At 48.9% G+C, this 21,952-nt stretch overlaps 1 protein-coding gene across 16 annotated transcripts in view; it reads left to right on the forward strand.

Annotated features, from left to right (window-relative positions):
* MYT1L (myelin transcription factor 1 like) overlaps nucleotides 1-21,952 on the forward strand; it is a 368,814-nt gene that overhangs the window by 245,665 nt on the left and 101,197 nt on the right. For all 16 annotated transcript variants that reach the window (XM_081068000.1, XM_081067996.1, XM_081067997.1 and 13 more), the window contains one exon: nucleotides 17,857-18,188. In XM_081068000.1, coding sequence (XP_080924126.1) covers nucleotides 17,857-18,188 — 332 coding nt within the window. The remainder of the gene's footprint in view (nucleotides 1-17,856; nucleotides 18,189-21,952) is intronic.

Consider the following 21,952-nt stretch of genomic DNA (forward strand, 5'->3'; position numbering starts at 1 on the left):
AAGGGAATTTGGGGATTTAAAATGTTAAACTCATGTTACTGTTCTTATAGAATGAATAAGTTATTGTAATTTATATGTAATTTAAATAAGTAGTTTCAAGTATTGATGTTATTTTATAAAGGAGTATAGGTGTAAATACTTCATCTAAAAGCTTTAAAAAACTGCAGCATTTATGTTTTCAATGGAAAACCAGTTAGCAAACCATGAGTGGAGTCTAACTTTTCCCCTAATCGTCTGTTGACTAGTCAGTAGTTAAAGTTTATTGCACTGTTACAGAAAGATTAAATTTGGCTAAAAAGTTTAAATTAGGTGTCAGCCAAATATAATTTCATAACCACAGTTTTGCGGGAAAAATCATGATGCTCTCGCAGAATTGTGTCGACACGTGTCCCTGCCCTCTCCGCCCAGCTGTGTGCTGCTTTGTCCCTGTGAGACGCTCTCTGCCTGCTCCTGCGATGGCCTCAGAGGTGGGCCAGGCATGGTGTGAGGGTGGCCTTTGGGACACATGCTGGTGCGGGCACAGAGCCCGAATCTGACAGGAGCCAAGCAGATGGGGATGGGGGGGCGGGGTTCGCAGAAACACCCAAATGGGAAAATTTTCCAGTAAATGTATTAACTTAATTGAAAATAATGTTAGCACTCTTACCATGAGTCATATTGTGTGTAATTATTAGAATTCCTAAAATCTTAATGGAAATAGTTAATTAGGAGACGTAACGTGGTTTCGAGGACGAAGAACTGGTCCCGATCCAGAGACACACGTTGTTTCCTCTACACCACTAATGAGCCAGGGGCTTTGGACAGATTCGTTAACATTTGTAGACTTCTTTGTCCTGTTTGAAATGAGAGAGTTGCAGACTTTGTTATGTGTAACTAATTACTAGTCAAAACTTATATCTCCGGAGGAGCCCCCTCTCAGGGGACTCTTCCTGAGGGATCAAGTGAGGCTTTCTGAGTTTTATTTGTTTGATGTCTACATACTATCAGTAATTTTAGATAGGGATGACATTGAATTTCTTAAACGGAAAAGTGCCTCTTCTACAAGATAAACCTCATGTACATTAACAGCCTTTGATTGTTGTGTTTCAGATTTGTCAGGGCTCAGTGATACCTGGCTTTGTTTTGTTTTGATTTTAAAAGACGTCCTGCTGTAAAAGTCTCTCCCCTCTGACACCTACTCGTGCCCCTCCACACAGGGTGACCTGTTAGGTCTCTGCGGAGACCGAAAGCGCTGCTGCAGGTGTCTTCAGATGTGACAGTTGTGGAAGTGGCAGTCTGGGTTTTGATGCAATCACTCATCCTTTGGTCTTTTCACAATAAAGTTTTCAATGTATGTATTACTCTTAGGCCTACAGTTTTATCCATGTATCCCATCAGTTCTTAGCCAAGGACAATGTGTATTTTAGTACATTGAGGCTTCTGTTTATTTGAACATGCAAACAATAAATTTCACTCAGGTGTGCAGAATCAACTATGTAAAAAAGTCCGAACAACTTTTAGGAAATTTGATTCCAATGGATAAAATGATGCCTACCTATTAATCTGTATTATTTAACATAAGAAACTCCCTAAGGAAATCAGATAGTAATCATAGTTTCAGTCTGCCACTTTATTGCTTCGTAGGACATACATTGTGGTGACCCTTGGGGGTTGGTCATGCTGCCTCACTGGTGTCTGGCTTCCCGTGCTAGTGGCTGAAGTTGATGGCTCGTTTATTTATTTTTTCAGTTGTTGGATGTAGGGCTGTGGATTGTAAGAAATTGGGAGAGAGGAGAATGGACCCTGAATAACACCTGTGAGAGGAAAGAAGAACTTGGAGTGGAATTTATAATTTCCGATCCTGGTTAAGAACTGGGGGGGTAGGAGTTAAGGTTAAAATACTTACTTTATTGGATGGTCTGCCTGACTTCAAAAATCGCGTCCTTGAACAAAAGAGAATCTATTCATGAGTATTTATTTGTGTTAATAGTTTATAAACTGTCTGAGTTAGCTGGTAAACACTACAACTGCACAGCTAACAGTTAAATCAAGAGATAAATTAGGAAAAACATAAGGGAAATGGACACATGATTTTACTGGAAACCCAGGTTATATCAGGGTTTTAATAACATCTTACATTTAGTTCTGAGCCCCCTGGCAGCCAAGGCCAAAATGAGGGAGATGAATGGGGGGGTCCCATATCTGAGACACACACACGTCAGTATGTCAGAACGCGTCGCCATGGCACTGAAGACGGCTCTGCTTCAGTGCCTGTCTGTGGCTGCAGTCAGCGTGTCCGTGCCCTGGTGAAGGTGGTCAGGGCCCCGCCCCTTGTGCCACTAACCAGTAAAACAGACGTCTGTCTTCAGAAACCGCCTAAGTATCAGGACACGTGAATCTGACTTCTGTTTTTCCCACTGGGGCTTTATATTATCTGTATAAATATGACAGAAACACCATGGAATTTGCAGTCAGGGCCAGAAGCAATTCTCCTGTTAGGAAGCAGAACGCTCACTCATCTGCTCTGTGCACGGTGACAACCGCTGCCTTCCGACATACACCATCGCGTGGCTGTGCCGTGGCTGTGAAGTGCGGACGACTTTTCCAAAATCGTGCTGGCTGTAGCTAGAGCCTGCCTGTATCTCAGGTGAGGTCCAATCGCAGAGCTCCCTTTATCCGATGCAGACGCTGGCTCCTGGTCATCCTGAGGTTTCTAGTTTAGTTGTTCGACGCCCAAGTTTAGGGCAGGGAACTTCCTGGATGCCCTCTGTCCCCAGTGTGCAAGCAGACTCACGACCTGCGAGCATTATGCTGCCAATGGCTGGAAGACAAGGGCTTCCCACGTGCCCATGCCATTTTGCGATGGGTGGAAGATGTGGAAACCACCAGTGGGGTTTAGGAGCTGCAGGCCTGCTCCTCCTCCTGACCTCCAGCAGGTGTCACCCGAAGGCTCCCAGCCAGCTGTGAAGTGCCGGATGACGTGTGGTGCCATGCGGGCCACAGCACGTCAAGTGCCACAACCCTGAGCTTCACCGGGTGGGACCAGAGCCTGGCATTCTTCGAGGGCAGCCCCCAAACCAAAGGTGGGCATCGTGTTATGTTAGGGAGGGGGGAAGGTGCGGTGAAAAGAGCCCCACGCGTCACCCTGTCTATGATTGGTTTAGGGCAGTTCAAGTTCCCGATCAAGACAAACCGTGTGAATCCAGGGTGTTCCACCAGCTGACACTAAGCTGTGAGCTAGAAGCCGAATGTCAGAGCTTTTCTGCAAAACTCTATTGTGAACATTTGATTAAGATTGAAAATTCTGGTGCCTTATATTCAGTTTATGTTTTTTCTCTTCATGTTGATACGAAATATTGTTTGGATTAAAGACGAAGTGTGCCCCTGATGGTTCCAGGGCAGTATCTGTAGAAACTTAGCTCATCTGCAAAACAACGGTCAGCTTACTGTTCTTTAAGTTTTTTTCTTAATTTTCCCAATAGAAATTAGAAATAGGAAGGAATCCAAATGTATTAATGCCACTTACTGGATTCCTATTAAACAGTGGGGAGGACTGTGACTTTCAGCCTTCCATCGTATAGGTGTCACATACTGGGACATTTGAAATTAACTGGATTTACCTGCTTCTTTCTGAATAGTGACTTTTGTATAAGCCTCTGATGAGAGAGAGACAGACAGACGGAGAGCCGCTCACAGGGATTTATTCTTCACATACCTGCTGTGAACCCTCTGGATTTATTTCTGAAATTCAGTGGATTGCACTTGCATTTACCCTTTACTGGATTTTTAAGAATTATTTGTTGAGCATAGGGTTCTGATGAAATACTTGACCCAGAATGTAGCTTTAGAGTCTTTCACACTCAACAAGCACCCAAAAGCTTGGTGATGGGTATCGTTATTATTTTAAATCCTCCCCAGTTTAGAGAATTCAAAGCCAAATCAATGGATCTTGAAACTTTGCAATTAAAAGCTCCGAATGGTAGCTTCCCTTTTCATTAGAAAATGACTGCTTCTCTCTGGCTGCCTGTCGCGTTCCTTGCTCATACTTCTCCATCTCATACACCTTTGTAGCCACCAGTATGATTGCTGAGCGTCAGCAGCGGGTGAATAATTGCCTGTCTTCACGGGGGCTTGTTCTGGAGCTGAAGTGCAGGGCTGGCTTCCTGGCGAAAGCATGCCTCATTCAGATTCTGCCGGCAGCCCCGAGGCTGCATTATTCATGCCTTCACAGAGGCTCTCACTAAAAGCTTTGGAACAGGACCAGGTGCTGGTGAGACAGCGGGGCTCTGCACCGTGCACTGAGGGGCAGCCATAATCCAGAGACAGGAAGAGAGGGAAGAAGCAACAGGAAGACAGACAGAGACAGGCACAGGGAGGCCTGTCCCTCCCTCTTAGGGATTTCAGGTCGTTAGAAATTTCATTTGCATTAAAATAAAATGCCCTAAAAATAATTGCATTTTTTTCTAACCACGCTTGAAAGTTTAACACAATTTCCCATGTTTAATTGCAAAGCTGATTTTAATTAGTAAGGCCCTGCATGTGAAAAATGAAGATTCACTTGGCTGCACGGGACACATTGCCGTGTCTGGCGAACGCTCTGATTAATGTGTGGTGGCTGTATGATAGGACGCGCTGTGGGGAGTTTATGGGAGATTCTGTGCACGCAGCTGCCCCGCCGGTCTGCTGCCACAAGAACAAACACCCCTCGTTCTTTAGGAGACACCAGTGTGCACGTCACCACCCCATCTGTACGCTTTATGGCATGCCTGTGCTTCTGACTGTCACTGATACTATAAATCAGGAGGGAGGACACACATATTTTAGCATTAACTTGATGGCTTACACAGTTGCCCAGCAAAAATGTTGAGACCCAGGGACTTATTTGCAGAAAGTGGAGAATCAAACCAAGTGGGTCTCCTGGACTCACTGTCACTCTGATGCCATATTATTAGTCACATGTGCAAATACACAAAACTCGGAGTCTTTTTGGACGCTGGCAGTTAACCTTCATTGTCACAATAAACCCTCGATTTGAAAAAATAAGATTCCTGGCCCGAGAAATGGTTGTCCTGAGAAAACCATTTGCCTGCTTCTAGTCTGCAGTGTGTCTGCCTGGGCTACTGCATTGCATACTTGAGAATACAATGGGACCGACTCTAAAAGGTATTTAAAACTGTGAAACAAAATGTACAATGCATTTCAGGACCTTTTAACCTTTGATAAAAGTGAATACATTTTTCAAATCATTCCACATTCAAAGGAAAGGAACACAGGCACTTCAGACAGTTTACGTATAAAAAGGTCCACTTGGCTCCAAGCCGTCAGCAGAGCAAACAGGACAGCTGCTGCCCGGGGTCCCCGCCAGGTGCTGCCCAGCCCACTGAGGGCTGCTGCCTGGTGCCTGGGGAGTATGGCAGAAGTACAGCAGCCCCTCTTCACCTCTGCTGCATGGGGACAGGCCTGAGGCACCGTGAAGGGTGTCACAGGAGGTGACCCAGCTGTGCAGCTGTGACCAGGGACCAGACGCAACGCTGGCTTTGTGACCCCGAGCTGGTGTGACCCCTTCAGTGTTTGGGTCTCTGCTGGTTCTTGGCCCAGGGACCAGCCAGGCTGAGCCTGAGCCTATGGGTGCCGTGCTCTGAGGGGCGTGCGTCCCCCACTTAGCATGAGCGTGATGCTGGAGGGTGGACATGGACTGAGAGAGTGAGCCCGTCACACCACCCTGAGGTGGTTCCGGTGACACATCCAGGCAGGCAGCACGATGAGTGGTTTGAGGACGTTCACACTGTTCTTGTTACTCGAGTCTCCGCCCTGAGGGTGGAGGTGTGGCCAGCAGGACCCTTGCGATACCCCCTGGGAAAGCTGTGTCCCTCCTCCTCTGACTTGTCTTGAAGAGAAGATCATGCCTCAAATATTAGACCCAGAACTCGGTGGGCACCCCAGCCCCCGTGCACTCTTCCTGCTTAACGCAGGAAAGCGGGCAGAGGAAAGAGACACCGTCTTAGTGTGACGTTGCTTTAATCTGATTTTAGTGTTTGCAACTAAAAATGTTTCTGTGCAAAAAATGGAAAACCCGCCATAGACTGGCATAGACCACAGAGGGTGTCGCGTGTACACTGGAAATGGAGAGGTGGGTGCCCAGTCAGCCTCCTGGTCCAGCCATCATTCTGATAGTCTCTCGGTCCTCTGTCCTCTGCCGTGACCTACCTCCTCCTGGGAAGACAGTAGCCCTGCCGGCCCTCTGCCCCCGCCTCCAGAGGAGGCTGCAAGCACTCGTTTCTGGAAGCTCTCTCAGAAGAGCAAGGAGGAACTTTCTGGGAGGCCTGCACCACCGTCCTCAGAGCTCCAGTGCTCCAGGGGTCACAGCCGTTCCCGAGCCCTCCCTAACCAGCAGATACGATTGTCCTCATGACCTCAAGCCCATCCTTACAGCTGGAGGCTAGGTCAGCTTCCCGTAGGCAGGGGTTCTCCAAGGGGGGTCCCCTGACCTGGAATCTCAGCATCACCTGGGAACTTTCTAGAAAGGCAAATTCTTGGGCCCCAGCCCAGACCTGCTGAATGAGAAGCTATGGGTGGGGCCCAACAGTCTGTTTGCACGCCCTTAAGGGGACTCTGATGGTCCCAAGTGTCAGAAGCTCTGTCCAGAGGACAAGCCTGTGTGCAAAGGGCAGGTACCTGACTACGTGGGGTTTGCAGGTAACAGGGCAGAGGGGTTGTTCTGCATAACAACCAGGAAACAAGGCCCACAGCAAGTCTGAATGAACCCCCCCCCCCACAGGCATAGAGTGACAACCAGAACCTTGCCCCAAAGAGTGTTAGTGCCAGGAGCTGCCTCCTAGGTAGGGTCTGAGCGTGGCCGGGAACTTGTCGATCAGGCTGACAGACTGCAGCCCTGCCTGTGATGCCTGCCGCCCAGCAAGCCCCAGCCCTGACGTGACCCTAAAGCTGCTGCCACCCTGCTTCACTCCTGAGGCCTTCAGTAGACACAGAGGATGACTTCTATCTGAGGACCGCGTCATCTTCCATGTCACTCTGCTCACACTGTGAATTCATGAAACTGACAATCACGAAAATACTGAAGCGTCGTGCAGGGGCCTTCTGGCTGTCTGGGGAGGGAGGGACAGCCTGATGTGGACAGTCAGGGCTGTGAGCCAGACGGCTTCTCCAGGCTCAGCTCTGTCGCACATTGGGACTCCCCCAGACCACCGCGGGGGTGCTTACGCATGTCCCTGGCCCAGGGCACAGTCTGAGAGCCGGTGTGTGGTCCTTTGGACGTTTCCACCCTGCAGCCTCCGCTTTAAGAGAGCCCAGTGGCCAGGAACACAGCATGTACAAAAGGTAGAGTGGCTCGGAGAGAGAGCCTGGGCATGTCCTGCGATTGTGTGCAACCCTGTGTGGCTCACCCACAAAGCATTGCTGGACCATGAGCCTCCCTCAGCCTTTGCAGCTGTGGGGATGGGGCGTTAAGATGTCTCACCTTCCCTTTCCTGCTAAGGGAAAGCTCTGAGCTCCCCAGTGTAGTTCAACCCATTTTAAGAGAACCACTGGGATGCCAGCGCCACCCTGCGGGCCATGGACACTGTCTAATGTTGTGTTCGACCTTGTCAGACATGAGCTCCCTATGCAGGGGCGGGGGTGCGTTTCCCAGAACTCAGGACGAGAAAGCATCTTGGAAGAAGTTCTAGTCATGATTCACCGATGCTCTCAGATCACCTCCTTAGCCCCTCAACCAATATGATGGCTTGTTTTGCGTCTGCTGAGCTGTCTGGGCTCCAGGCCGGAGTCGGCAGACAGGCCGGGGGGGACAGAAGTGGGCCGGCGTCCATTTTCCCAGCCTTCCCACCCGGGCCGGACATGAGGGCTGAGAGGGCAGGGGCCGGGGCTGCCGTTTGGGGACCGCCCATCCTGGAGCCATTCCCCACTGTGCTTGTCCTTCACAGGCAGCTACTTGGCACTGGGTCCAAGACTGTACCCCAGAGCAGGACTCACACACTCAGAGGAAACATGGCTTGAAGGAGAGCTGGGGTCCAGTCCAGCAGATGTGTCCTTCATTCTAACGTGGGTGTGCTGGCTGTGTCAGGCTGGCCACGTGGGGGACACACAGTGATGGTGCTGGCAGCTGCCAGGAAGAGGTCGTGGCAAGCTATGCTGTAGGACTTGGAGCTTCGTTGGGCCCCTGCTCCCTTCCTGGGGGGCCCCCTCCTGTCCTGTGCAGTAGCAAGCTCAGCCTGCTGTGTGAGGGCACCTTGTCATGCAGACAGGGCCCCTGGAGTGTGTTCTCAGGCCCTATCGCCCACACCCTGCTGCGCATGCTTCCTTCTGCCCACAGCTCCTGGGCCAGGCCGCTGTCTGACCACGGAGCTCCTCTGCCCGGCCCGGCTGGTCTGGAAAGGGTTGCTCAGGCTGTTAGGATAAGGCACGCAGCTCGGGGGCCTCTGAGGCGTGGCTCTGTCATAGAAGCTCTGAAGTTAACCCACACTGAATTCTAGTAGATGCCGGTGGACGAGAGCAGGAGACTTGGGGCTTCCACCTGAGGCCCCTCCCGCCCAGGCGTGGTCCCTGGGCCTACGCGGGTGCAGCGCGGGCACTCGAGGCGTGCGACACGGGCTCCTGGCCCCCAGCGCAGCTGGAAAATCCTGGGCGTTTCACGTTTTGAAACACTTCAGAATCTGAAAAGATAAAAAGTCGCCTTTTCAAATGTTTTAACTGGTTCTCCCAGGGAGTTTTATTAGCAAGAGAGGCAAAAGAAATACTGCGTGAGCTCAAAGGCGACTTAGATTAAAGGTAGGGAAATGCTCATTTTCTGAAATAAGGACTAAAAATAAAATTGTAGAAGAAATAACCGTGGACTGGGGCAGCCTTTCACTAATGTCTGCGGTGCCATTGTCCCTGCTCATGTGGCGCACGCGGCGACGTTTGCCCAGAATATCAGTACGCTGCTAGGTTTTTGCTTTGACTTTTAATGCATTTTTGCTACTTTTAAATCTCATATTATAGATGTAAACTTGTATTTTTTAAATTTTTACTTAACATAACAACATGAGCCTTTTCAATGTTATTAAATATTTTAATTTTCATTTGCATAGTAACTTCCATTCTGTGGTCATATTGTAACTTATGCAACTCTTGTTGTTGGAAATGATTGACATTTTTCTGAACGTTTTCCTGTTTTCAACCATGTGTGATAGGTCTCTTTACATAGTCTTCCCTTGGGGCAGATTGTCATGGGGGAAGGAGGGCTGGCAGGACAGCAGGACTGCTGTATGTTTCTTTCCAGCTGTGTTTCCACCAGCACCTGCTGCAGATAAGATGGAACATGATTGCTTTAAAAATACTCCCTTCTTATTCAAAAAAGAATGATCTTGTTTGTAAAAGGGTTAATTTCTAAAGCATTGATCACTTTTTCAACAATACTGTTGCTGGAAAATTCTGGAAGAAGTCATGTTTCAAAATTTGTCACATCCCCTCCCTTTGGAGAATCGTCTCACTTATGTTTTGGTGAACTCACCTCCCAGCTTCCCCCCACTCCAGACTGACCCCAGGAAGGTTTGATTCCTAGAGGACTCTGTCCGGATCACCTGACACGTCCCTCCCCCACCCACCCAGCCTCTGGTTCCAAGCACAGGAAGTAGGAGAGAAGCTGAGTGGTCGGACAGAGCCAAAGCCACAAGCCAAAGTGTGTCAGTGCAAGGACAGAGCATGTCCCGTGGCCACGTGGAAACTGCCCTCCCTCCACATGTGTCCACATGCTGAGACACTGATCTGGAGCCATGACTCCTCTGAAGACCCCTGGGCGTCTGACCAGCCCTTCATTTTACAGACGAGGAGCTCAGACCACAGCTGTGGAGCGACCGCTCACAGACACGTGGTAAATGAAGAGGCTTGCAGCCCAGTTTCCCGAGTGAGAAGTCTGAGAGCCTGTGCAGGGGCTGCACTGAGATCTCCCTTCCTACCCCCAGGGAGCTGGGTGGGCCGTTCCAAAAAAGAAAACTGATGGAAAAGAGGGGGAAATGTCTGCTGAGTGTCGTAAACCTGGGGACAGAGGACATCCATGGCTTCTGGCACCATGTGGGACCCCCAGATCTGACCGCAAGGGCAATGAACCAAGCAGGTTTGGCTGTGTTTACAGCTGACCCCTGAGAAGCCTGTCCCCTTTCCACGGGTGACAGTGGGGCCGTGCTGGGAGCTGCCAGGAGGGCTCGATGGCTTTGTTAGTGCCACGTGGGGGCCCCACTGAACACGTGAGAGCCTCTTCCTTTACCATACACGCGACTCTGTCTCACTGTGAATGGGCCATGTGCTTGCGGGAGGGCAGGTGTGCACCGTAAGACAGTCCCTCGTTGCCCAAAGACCTGCATATCTAAGAAGTTGGTGTGAGGCAGAGATGCAGAGTTGGCATGTGCGTGCACACACACACACACCCTGTGACCTCACACCCAACCAGGACCCCAAGTAAAATCTCGTCTAAGGAAGCACTGTGACTGCTGTAGCTGGCGGCAGGCTGGCCATTTATGCCGTATCTCTGCTGACTGGAAATCCTGGAAGCCACAGCCAGGTCACAGCCACACTGGGAATGGCCCCCAAGAGCACATCCCAGTCACAGAGCCAAACAGGCTAGAGACAGACGGACACAGGTGCAGACTCAGAGAACATGGGCCCCCCGAGAGCAGCACAGTGGGCGCCTGAACTTGCCCTCAGACGCCTTTCTGTGGGTCCTGCTCCACCTCATCTGTGGGACCATCGCTTCTCACGAGGTCACCGTGTGGAATCCCAGTTCAAAGCACGTGTTGTCTGTCACAAGAAACTCGAATGTCTCTTGTCATCTGAGTTTAGAAAAAGAAAAAGTACCAGGAGTGCGGGAGGCGCACAGCCTGAAGCACAGCATTCTGGGGCGGTGTCCACAACACCGTGACAGTCAGCTGTTAGACACACGCCCCGACTGGTGTTTGTGCACGTTTGTGTGTTAGACCGGGGCGGCCACACCATCAATTCATTCCGTGCTTTCTTAGGACAAGTATTTCTGACTGGTAGCGGGAAAGTAAATAACTGGAATGAACGTAGCTGTGTTCAGCTGAGATACTATCCAAACACAGGGTGGGAAACCCGAAGGCAGGTGGATTTGGTTGAAAGCTTACGTTCAACGAAAAAAGTGCAGGCACAACAGCGTTTAACTAGCCATTGCCACAGAAATGACCATCACGGCGATGTCACAGGGCACATATTTTCTAATTCTCTTTATAATGACTAGATTTTAAGACTCCTTATTTGTAGACTGATGGCCATTATACTATGGAGCGGCTTTGAAAACATGAGGAGTAAGAGCTCATATATTTTGCTTGCAATAACCTATTAGAAAATGCATATTTAAGAAGCTTCATAATTTCCATGAAAGACATATTTTGCCTGGAGTGTGCATATGTGTGTGTGTCTTCATGTCTGTATATATATTAAATGTTGTGTATCTGTCATATATTTATATATGATCATATTTCTCTGAGCTAGAACACTCGTGCTTCTCCTCCGTCCCCAAGCTAAATGTGTAAACATGCCAGTCCTTCATCCAGAATTTTAAATATTTCCCAACTGAATAATTTCTTAGCAACCATATAAAGACAAAGTATTCTGTCCTAGAGCATCATTCCTAGTACTCATTCCTAGAAGAGGAATCTAGAATGTGTTTGAAGAAAGTAGGAAGTTTTAGCATTTTGTTTTTATGTATTTTCTTATAATTTCCTCCCAGAGCAAAGACGTAACTGGTAGATTCATGAATTTGTATATAGTTTGTTTCTCAGTTTTTCCTATCACTTTTACTGTAATTCGAGGTGGTAGTACTGGTGTGACTTCAGGCGCTTGATCCTGTTGCTACAGTATTAAGTGTTGCCACAGTATTGTGTTGCTACAGTACTGCAGATTACTGCAGTATTAAGTGTAGCCTCAGTATTAAGTATTACTACAGTATTGAGTATTACTACAGTATTAAGTGTGGTGACAGTAGTAAGTGTTGCTACAGTATCAAGTACCTGTGGCAGTACAAAGTGGAACAATCACTTGCTAATGATGTTGTCACAGTTGCTGCCTCAAGCACTGAATGTCTTCATCTGGACTAAATACAGACCAGATGGTCTGTGCTGCTGTGTTAATGTTTAGTGTGACCTGCCCGAGTGTTGTTGTCAACTTGTAAATATTCAGAAAGCTAAAGTTGAAGCTGCTATGCTGTTAACAGTCTAAGCAAGCGTGGTGTTCCTTCCAGCAGTCCTCTGTCTGGACATGTTCCTTTGAGCTCCTATGAGTAGGAGGCCTAAGAGGCACTGAGCACTAGGAATGCAGTGCACAGATAGGTCCGCGCTACAAGTCCTGTTGCTCTTAATGCCCATCCCCACGGTTACTGCAGCAGAAGAGGAGCTTGCTCGGCCGGTGCAAAGTCTAGTGCAGTGCTGAGCTTGTATGTGTCACTTAATCTCTCTGGCCTTCGGGTCTTCATTTTCTAGGTGGAAAGACAGATGAAGTGATTTCTAAGGTTCCTCCATCCCCCAGATTCTATGGTTCTGGGCACATTGTCTTAGTAGTGTCTCCTGGCACTTGGGTCACTAGTTCATAATAAAATGACCACTTCAGGAAACCCTCTAAAACATCGAAGATTATTAGCTAAAATATAAAGAGTCTACATATGTTTATATATCAGTTTAATTCACCGGACTTACTGCCAAGAGGTAGATTGTCTGTTGAGATCATTTTTTCTGAACATTCTCAACATCCGAGAGTTGTCCGTGGCAAAGATGGCGTTTCGTAGTAGGAAAGGAGTTAGCAAGACGTGGTTGGGAGCCAAATGCTGGCGTCCCCAAACCTAAGACGGGTAGGCCCATACCAAAGTGTCCAAATATCAACCAGTAGGAAGAGGATATTGGAGGCCCACTCCTTCATTTGGCATAATGGGCATTGAGGGTAACTAATTATGTGGTGCAGTGCCTGCAGCCAAGGAGAAAGCAGTTACACTGAGACAAGACGAGCGCACATGAAAACGTCAAGAGCAGCATAAGGTGGTTTACAGAACTGATGCTCAGTGTCTAATGGTCCAGAGTTGTTGTTTTCGTTATTGTTGTGTTGTTTTGGTGTGTGTTTCTTTTTTGTTGTTTTTTTGGTTAAGGTCCTGGTCACTTTTTTTTTTTTATTTCCCTCTTTTCCATATGCTTAATGCCCATTTGTATATCTTCCTTGGAGAACGGTACAGAGTCCTTATGGCAGAGGCTCTGGAAGTGTAGACTGATCGGGAACGACTTTAGGAGAAAGTAGAGCTTGAGGTGCGTCTTAAAGAGTCGGTGGAGAAGGCATTCCAGGCCTAGCAGTCCTGAGTGAGCATGGACTTGATAATGGATAGTGGGGAACCACAGCGAAGGCTGAATGAGGGTGTATAGGGAGATGTTCTATGGAGATGTGTATAGACAATTCTATGGGGAGGATATAGCCACATTTCATTTCTTAAAAATTACATAGATGGTGTCGGAGTTTAAGATGGGGTTGCACACACTTACTGGCTGGTACTCCTTGCAGACCTCACTGAAATGACAGCAGAGTCTGGTTCTTTAAGGCAAAAGGCCACTGGGGAATCCTGGGAGAAGAGGGCTGGCATCGGAGTTTGGGCAGCCAGACAGCAGAGGACTGAGGACCGTCTGATCTAGCAGACAGCCGCCTTGACAAAAGCTGAAACCTAGGCGGCATGACGACTGTGACGGAAACCTCCAAACTCCAGAATGGGTGGTTCCAGGCTCTTCTGGAGGCATTGGTGATGGTGGATCTGAAGCAGAGGCCCCAATCCACAGCTCCGCTCTGTGAGCCAGACGAGCTCACTCTCGAGATGGAACAAGCTTAGAGCACTGTCCTCTAGAGAGAATAAGGTGTCCGGTCACCTGGAGAGCCGAGGCCCAGCCGGAGGCTGAGTGGGCATCTGTGCACTGAAGGTGGAGACCCTGGGGTCTGCCACACTAGACTCGGAGCACCTCGTCTGCCAGCATTGACCCTCCTCCATTGGGAACTTGAAGGAGCCTTCTCTGGGGAGTCAGACCCACCGAAGAGGAAAACCAAATTCTTCGAGTCGGCTTAGCTGGCAAGCAGCCTCGTCAGATTGCTGCACCTGATGCTCATGGTCATTCCGGTCCCACCGTAACTGTGATTGGACAGCAAAAGTTTAGCCATGTGGGAAGCCTCTGAGATGAAAACAATATAGCAGAAAAGACAGCTTGGAAAAAACAGGTTACGCAGAGAAAGGCATTGTCCAAAAAAGTGTAATATTCTAAAGAGTCGGGATGTTTATTGAGAAAACAATTAGGAGCTCTAAGAACTTTAGAGAAATGAAAGATAGCAAGAAATTAACACTCAAAAGAAGAATTGAAGATAAATTTGAAGAAATCTCCCATTTACAAAGACAAATCTATAGGGGGGGAAATGGAGAGAAAAGATAAGACAATGAAAGAACCTGCCAACATCCAAATAATAGTAATTCCAGAATGCAAATGAAAACCACAATGAGATATCACCTCACCCCAGTCAGAATGGCTTTCATCAACAAAACAAATAGTAACAAGTGTTGGAGAGGCTGTGGAGAAAAAGGAACTCTCATACACTGTTGGTGGGAATGCAGACTGGTGCAGCCGCTATGGAAGGCAGTGTGGAGGTTCCTCAAGAAATTACGAATAGAATTACCATATGACCCAGCAATCGCTCTCCTGGGTATCTACCCCAAAAATATAAAAGCATTTCTCTATAGAGACACGTGTACGCCAATGTTCATTGCAGCTTTGTTTACGGTGGCCAAGACATGGAAACAACCAAAATGTCCTTCGATAGATGAATGGATAAAGAAGTTGTGGTACATATACACAATGGAATACTATTCGGCGTTAAGGAAAGATGATATAGGAACATTTGTGACAACATGGATGGATCTCAAGAGAATAATGCTAAGTGAAACAAGTCAGACAGAAAAAGCAGAGAACCCTATGATTTCACTGATATGTGGTATATAAACCAAAAAGAACAAGACAAACAAATGAGAAAGAAAAACTCATAGACACAGACAATAATTTAGTGGTTACCAGAGGGTAAGGGGGTGGGGGGTGGGTGATGAGGGTAAAGGGGATCAAATATATGGTGATGGAAGGAGAACTGACTCTGGGTGGTGAACACACAATGGGATTTATAGACGATGTAATACAGAATTGCACACCTGAAATCTATGTAAATTTACTAACAACTGTCACCCCAATAAAATTAATTAAAAAAAAAAAAAAAAAGTAATTCCAGGACAAGAGAACAGAGTCAGCAGTAGGGATAAAATGGAGCAAGAAGCAATCCAAAAAATTTCCCTGAGCTGACTTTCGGACCAAAGAGCCCAGCAAGTGCTCAGCACAGTAGGTGAAAATACACCCCGTTGAGACGTGACGTGTATTCCAAACAGGAAGTGGGACCTGGACCCTCCCCCATGTGGGAGCTGGGGGTGACGGGCCAGTCATGGCGCCCGCCACGTTCATTTACCTGGGTTTCACCTTGACACTAGCTTCCCTGTTATTCCTAAGACTCTACCATTGATTCCACGTGGTTTCTGTCAATCCGGGGACATTCCAGAAATATGGGGTTTTGTTGTCTTTTTACAAGGACTTGTGTTTATGGACACGAGCCCGAACGAGTCGAGATGTGACGTGAGGCAGGCTGGCTTTTGCAGGTGGAGGAGGGGCAAATTCTCTCCTTCCAGGCCACTGGCCACCTCATGAGTAGACATCATGGTCACAGCATGTGGGTTTAGGAGGATCCACAATCCCAAACACATGCTCCAGAAGTGCCTTCTAAGGCTTCGCTTTGAAATACTCCCCACCCCTGGGGCTCGCGGACCAGGGGGTACTGCTCAGTTTCAGCAGGTCCTCGAGCCACATGCTATTCCACACAGATAGGATGGGGTCTGTCCTGTGGGCTTGAACTTGGTTGTCACCTTAACGGTGGATACCAGGTGCTGGCAGTCAATGAGAATGGGTCACATAGAGAAGGGATAAAATAGAATTGGTTTGTAGTCGGAGTGCAGTTTCATTTATGGTTTACATTGATGGATATAGAAAAACACTGAGCATCAAAGTACGTGAATTGGCAGAAGACCCTGGACATTTGAGACCAGCTAATTTCAAATAGATGAAAAATTGAATCCAGTGGTTTACAAAATGAAGGATACGGAGATAAAACAAACCCAAATAAATACAGAGGGACCGTCTTCAGTCTCGTGCTCTAAACCTTGCAGCCCCACCTGTAAGGTCTGAGCAATAAGTGAGCCATGGTAATGTTTCGGGCAGCTCAGTGTGTGTGAGAATCAAACCCGAACACCCACCTTAGTGCTGGGTTTACACCAGCTGAGGAAGCTTCCCATTGCCAAGTTGAGGTGGGGGTGTTTGAACAACCTAACTGAGTAGCACATGGTCAGCTGGGGCTCCATCCACCGTTTCCCAGCCATCTGGGTGAGTGTGGTGGCAAAAGCCCCACCTGGGGTCTGTTTTAGTGAATGCCTGTTGTGCAGTAGCTTTGGTGAAGAACAGATGACTCAAACACTTTGTTAATGAACTGAAAAGATTGATAATCAGTATAGGAGTGAACAATAATCACGACAGCACAAAACCATGGACAGGCGCTCCAGAGCAGAGTGCTCATTGTTACGTTTGCTAATCACTACTTGCACAAACACAGAGGGGCCACGTTCAACAAGTCTGCTCGGATCCTCAAGTCTGCTCGTAAGAAAACTGCTGGTGTGGGATTTAAACCAACTGGTTGTCAGGTGGTGACAGCGTGATGGAGAGGAGAGCCCGGGGGGAGGAACCAGTGTCTCTGACGTGACTGACTCTGAGTCCCCCCAAGCATGTAAAAATTCACATAAAAGAAATCTCAGAATCCTGTTTATTTCATATTAGAAATACCATGTAGACCAACATTTGTTTTCTTTGTTTTATTCTGGTTATAGTAAGTATTATGTTTGTTTTGATTATTATATTTTAAGAGATGATAACTTTTAAGGGGCAGAAGGCTGGTCACCCCCGTACCTCATAGGCTGACAGCACTGCTTACATTCTACCCCCTGTCTCCTCCCGCCCCCTCTCAGCTGCCCTCTTCATTGCATCTTGCCACGCTTTTCTTACTAGCAAATGTGGTTGAATCATCGAGTGCATGAAAATTGCCCATGTTCAAGGAGAGGTTGCGAGGGTCTTACCAAGTCCGGTTCAGTGATGACCGCCAATAGGACTGCCTTCGTTTTCTGTAACGTGGGGCATAGGGCTCACACCAGGCAGCATAGCCTGCCTGCTGCTGAGGTTTGAGCGGCGCAGGGCCTGCCATCAGCAGACGTCTGCTTCCCTTTCCTTTGAGTAGGTCGTTATGTCGGAAAGGTGTCACATGTCCATGGAATGTGCCAGCCCAAATCTATCCAGAGCTTTCTCACAACTCACCTGTTTTCCTATTTCACATAAATGCATATAAGTAAATACAGTGTGCGAGAACTGATTCTTCTAAAATGGACATCATTGCATCTGTGTTATGAAGGGGTTGATGTTACACGGGTGTTTCATTAAAGCAGCCTTGTGAATTTTATCAGAATCCCGCCACTGTGTGGGATGACCGTGACGAGGATCAAGGCGCAGACTCGCTGTGGGGTGAGGATGGTCGCCAGACACCCGCAGCCATTGCTCTCTGCAGGGTCGTTCCCGGACAGACCGCGGCCGGCGTGACGACATCACACGCACACCGCCCGCCCGTGTGGCAGCGGCGGCCACGCTCAGCCGGCTCCTGCTGCTGGGCCCCGTCCCTCGCCCCCCACAGCTGGTAACGCGGTCTTTCTGTCTCTTTCCTTGACAGTGTGTATGGCTGCCCCCTGGCTAAGAAAAGGAAAACACAAGACAAACAGCCCCAAGAACCTGCCCCCAAGCGGAAGGCGTTCGCGGTGAAAGCAGACAGCTCGTCAGTGGACGAGTGCGACGAGAGCGATGGGACGGAGGACATGGACGAGAAGGACGAGGACGAGGACGAGGAGTCCGACGACGAGGACGAGCAGAGGGACGAGGACGAGGACGAGGACGAGGAGGCCGAACGGGAGGAGGAGGAGGAGGAGGACGAGGACGGGGACGGCGAGGACGGGGACGAGGACGAGGACGAGGACGAGGACGACGAGGACGAGGACGAGGACAATGGTAATCTGTCTGCTGTTAGCAAACTGCCGGTTCCCGACAAGGCCTGGGCCACTGTCCGGGCCACGCACGGCTCCCACGTGGTCGCCCGCCACGCGAAAGAAGAGCCTGTTACTGTCCTGACGCCCTGTTCTAAAGAGTCCCCAGATTGTGTGACGTCAGCTTGTAGCTCAGGCCAGCTGGTTCTCACACGGGTCCCCGCAGCACTCGGCTCAGACGTCTGTGGGCACCCCTTTCACTCGCCCAGCAGCTTGTCCAGACAGTGACATGTGTCACTGGCACGTCCTGGAGGCCCGCCCAGCAGGCAAGCCGGGCGTGGGCGGCTTAACCCTCCTGCCTCCTCGGGCGGGGGTGTCCCCTGGGAAGTAGGTTTGTCTGCCGATGGCCGAAGCTTCACTGTGGTGATTGTCACATGTCGGTGAGGAGGGTGCTGCTGAGATGGAACCATTTGTCAGCCTGTCACCTGCTTCCGTATCCGAGGCCGTGTTTGTGGTCAAGGCGTCTGGCATGTGAGTGAGACTCTCAGTGGAAAACGCTGCCCAGCTGGTGGGTTGTGCAGGCCGTGCTGCAGGGGGTTCTGCTTTTCTGTCCAGTGTCCCTTAATGTCAGACTCCAAGCGTGACTTCCAAGCTAGTCCTGTCGTCCAAGTCATTGCTTTTCTAGGAAGTGGGAGTTTTCTGAAGAGTTTATTGGCTTCGAGTTTGCCTCAGAGAAATGCCAAAACATGTTTAAAAGTGAAGGGAATATTTCTTCCTTCTGCTTCTTCATCGGGCTCAAACCTGTTCAGGAACCAGGGTTCTAGGCCGCTGATGTCTCCATACCCAGGACGGCCATTCGGGCGAGTGCAGGAGCGTCATGAGATCAGTAGGTCGGGCTCTGAGCCGGCCGTGGCCCCTCTCGTGTGGCGGGCAAAATTACATCCTTCAGAAGTCGTAACGGTTTGTTCCAGGAGCCTGACCTGTATGAAGCAGTCCTAGGTGGTTAGAGTGGCTTGTGGGCCTTACAAAGAGAGTTCACCATTTATGCCGCACGGATATACGATATCTGTACATACATGTGCACACACACACATTTCATGACAACCTAACTGGATCATCAGAAGACACGGGTGCGGGTATCACAGCTTACTGAACAAGGCCCATGTCACGCGACGATGGGCAACTTCGGCCTCAGAGCTGGAAACAGTAGCTCTTTGTGATGAAATATGTGGAAAGCTGGAGAACAGGCGCACTTCATAAATTACTTCTAGACATTTACTGTAGTAAACGTATATATTTTGGGATAAAATCATGAATTGTTGAGGCTGATTAACAATTTGTGATTGGCCGTGGCTTATTATGAAGATGGCATAAAATATTGCTTTTTTATATTTTCGTTCTCTTTGGAAAACAGTGGCATTATGCTTGGGATTAGGGCTGTCTGTGTGCGGTGGCTTAGGGTAGGAAAAGTGGACATATGTGTCCTTAACCGCGTGTCTTCACCAGGTTTTAGGTTCTGCTGTCGCCTTTGTAAAATGAAACTTTCAATTTTAGTTTACTTAGGGTCATATTCTAAAAGGTCTACTTTTAAAGGTACAAAGTGACATGTTTTGGAAAAGTAGTCAGAGCATTATTGAAATGGCTTTCGAGTGTGACTTATAGGGCTTTCTTTACTCTGACTTAGAACTTAATTGTTTTTAAAAGTGAAATAAGTCAAACTGGTGACTGTTTTAGAAAATTCAAGTGAGCGGGCATAATACGTGGGTGTGTGAAAGCCCATGGCACCGACACTGGCAGAGGGATCACGTCGTCCCAGGGTGTCTGTCACGTGGCACGCCTGCGTGGTGACCTGTGCCCACAAGGTGTGCTCTGAGCCTGAGCACATTAGGAAGGGGGCTCCTGACGCAAATGCCCATTAAGAGATAATCAGTCGCTGGGCTCCTGGTTTCAGAATTCAGACTTAGCGTCCGGAGCTCCAGCTAAGCACCTTCTAGAATCATCTGTTACATGGACTTTAAAGGAATCACCTAGAGGGTTCAGCCATGGAGACAGGCTAGGAAATTGCTAGGCGACAGGCTGCTGCTGTCACAGGACAAGCCCATCAGGTCACCCAGTGTCCTTGGAGAGCATGTGGACTGATGCCCTTTCACACAGACACCCTTCCATCGGACCCTAAATCAGGAAGCCACTTAGATCAGACGGCCTTGACCCGAGGAGCGCCCGCACTGTGGTCTCTGCAGGCGGCGCCCACGTCTTGCTTGATTTCTCAGTCCAATAAAAGTGCCCCCCAAGGCGAAGTCATGCCAGAGCCTGACTCCTGGAGCCTGGGTCACCCAGCCTCTGTCATGGGGGGATGTCCCTTGGAGGAGCCTCACAGACAGGTGCTGCAGGAACCCTGCAGCCAGTAGCACATGGAAATCCCTCAGGTGGATGATGTTGCAGGCAGCTCATAAATCCCCAGGCTCAGAATCTTCAGGAAGATCCAGGACCAGAGGGACTATGGAGCTTTGTTGAGGCAGCACTCATTTCTCATGATCCAACTGAGCCAGGTCGAATCTAGTACAATCGGGCTTTGAAAGACACGTGTGCCCAGTGCCCTGTTTTCATCGCGTCAGTCACCAGACACAGTGGCCTTCACCACTGCGGAGTCAGGGCCACCACCACTGTCGGCAGACGTGGCTTTCAGCACCACCTTCATGGGAGCGCTGCGGTGCGGCCCAGGACCTGTGCCCGTGTGCCGTGTCCTCTCTTCGCATTCGGTAAAAATCGTACAGCACTGAAAAGCTGCTGGCTTTACCTTCTGTGTCTAATGGCCAGACTTCTGGTCACCGTCTCAAAGGCAGTCTTCCATGGTCCTGGGTGTGCTCTCATGGGCGCCAGCAGGTTCTCTCCCAGGTGGGCGGTGCCTTTTCCTTAGCAGACAGACACACAGACAGCAGCCTACCATCAACAACAGGGAGGCCAAGTAGTCACAACTAGGAGAGGACACCATCCCGGGCCGTTGGAGAGGCTGGCCCCCATTGCCCGTCCACAAGGAGCGGACAGCCCCCCAACCTGAAGAAGCCAGGGTGGCGTGAGGGAGCCACGTGGACACAATTGAAGCTGCCATCAGCCTCACGAGAAAACGAGTCTAAGTATTTCCACTAGTGGCTGCCATTATCCAGTCGGCCAGGGCAGCGTTTTTCACCTGTTGTAAACGGCGATGTGGAGTTTATTGAGGGATTTGTTTCCAACGAGACAGATGTATGCAAACCACCAGATTCTTACAGTGGGAACCCGCGGACTATATTAGCTTGGTGCAAAAGTCATTGCGGTGTTTGCAGTTATTTTTAACCTTTTAAACTGCAATTGCTTTTGCACCAACCTAATAGAAGGACCGTTATTTAGAAGGTGGGAATTAGATTTTTGTTTTAATTCCAAGGATCCTCCAGCATTGCAGCTACATGTGAATCAAAATATAGTTAAGAATGACCATTTCCAGTGGGTTTAGAAATGCGCCTGACAGTATGTAATACAGGGAGGGGCGCGAACTGTTCCACTCGTTTGACTCATTAGAAACAGGCTCAGAAAACTCAGAGTATTTTCAGTAAGTGGTAGGTGTATGGTCAAAGTCTGGTGATGGTTCTTCTGAATACAGAGCTCCTCAAAGTGTGCTTTCTTTATCACTTTCTTGTTTTTGAACAACAGGGAAGGATATGTCAGTAATTCATTCCGGCCGACATCAGGTTCATATTTAATGAATCAAAATCATATTTATTATCCAGCTGAGCTATCAGACGCTAGTCTTTT

The sequence above is a fragment of the Rhinolophus hipposideros genome (genome assembly GCF_964194185.1).
Source record: "Rhinolophus hipposideros genome assembly, chromosome: 12".
NCBI classification, from domain to species: Eukaryota; Metazoa; Chordata; class Mammalia; order Chiroptera; family Rhinolophidae; genus Rhinolophus; species Rhinolophus hipposideros.